General features: G+C 76.2%; 1 protein-coding gene across 1 annotated transcript in view; it reads left to right on the forward strand.

Moving 5' to 3' along the window:
• The first annotated feature begins 349 nt into the window (after positions 1-349).
• The window catches only part of GPI (glucose-6-phosphate isomerase), a 23,564-nt gene continuing 22,928 nt past the window's right edge, over positions 350-985 (forward strand). Inside the window, exon 1 of the mRNA XM_010585133.1 lies at positions 350-600. Coding sequence (XP_010583435.1) covers positions 482-600 — 119 coding nt within the window. The 5' untranslated portion in view covers positions 350-481. The remainder of the gene's footprint in view (positions 601-985) is intronic.

The raw sequence follows: 985 nt of genomic DNA on the forward strand, positions 1-985 counted from the left end.
TGCCAGTCCCCTGCGCCCGCCGCCTCGCACAGGGGCCCGGCGGCGGGGAAACCGCTCTTCCCTCAACACGGGATTTACGACCGGCGTGCGCTGCGCAGCCCCGAGGGCCGGCGACCCCTTCGCGGGGACCGCTACCCTTGCCCGCCCCGCGGGGCGCCCAGCCGTTGCGAACGCTGCAGACCCCAACGCGGGCGAGCTGCCACGACCGCCACCTCCCCCCTCGCAGGAACCCGCAGGCGCGCTGACCGCTCCTCCCTCCCCGCTGACACTGCGCTGAGGGAATCCCACCACCCGGCGGGGCAGCCCGCCAAGGGAAGCGAAGGGAAGGGAAGAGGAGGGGAGGGGGGCCGGGGCCGGGGCGGGGCCGGCGGCAGGAGGCCGAGCTCGCCCTATAAAAGCGGAGGCGGCGGCGGTACCTCCGCTCGCCGTGCCCGCTTCCGTGCGCCAGCCGTGTCCGCCTCAGCCCTCCCTGGCCGCTAACATGGCGCTCTCCAGCGACCCCCATTTCAAGAAGCTGGTGGAGTGGCACAAGGCCAACTCCCCCAAGCTCGTCCTGCGGCAGCTGTTCGAAGCCGACAAGGATCGCTTCCAGAAGTTCAGGTGAGGCTGGGTGGCTCCCGCCCGCCCGCCCTCCCCCGCGGCTGAGCGGGGCAGTCAGCCGCCCCTGCCCTCTCCAGCGACCGCCGCGGTCGGCCGGGTCCCCGGGCTGCCGGCGCGCCGGCCGCTTCCGCGTGCGAGGCCCGGGGCTGCGCAGGGCCGGCTCCCTTCCTCCCTCCTTTCCTCCCTCCCTTCCTCAGGTGGGCGCTGCCGGAGAGCCGGGGCCTCGCCGCGGGCGGGAGGGATGCGCCCTCCCGGCTGAGCCCTGGCGGGGGGCCGCGTTTCCCGGGGGGGCGGGCAGAGCCCCGCGCCGCTCCTCTCCCTGCTGCCCGTACGGCTCCGGGAAGGGAGCGGGGCCCGGCCCGGGGTGGGGGGCGCGAGGAGGCGG

Source organism: Haliaeetus leucocephalus, unplaced genomic scaffold (genome assembly GCF_000737465.1).
Source record: "Haliaeetus leucocephalus isolate CR32 unplaced genomic scaffold, Haliaeetus_leucocephalus-4.0 Scaffold92, whole genome shotgun sequence".
Lineage (NCBI taxonomy): Eukaryota > Metazoa > Chordata > Aves > Accipitriformes > Accipitridae > Haliaeetus > Haliaeetus leucocephalus.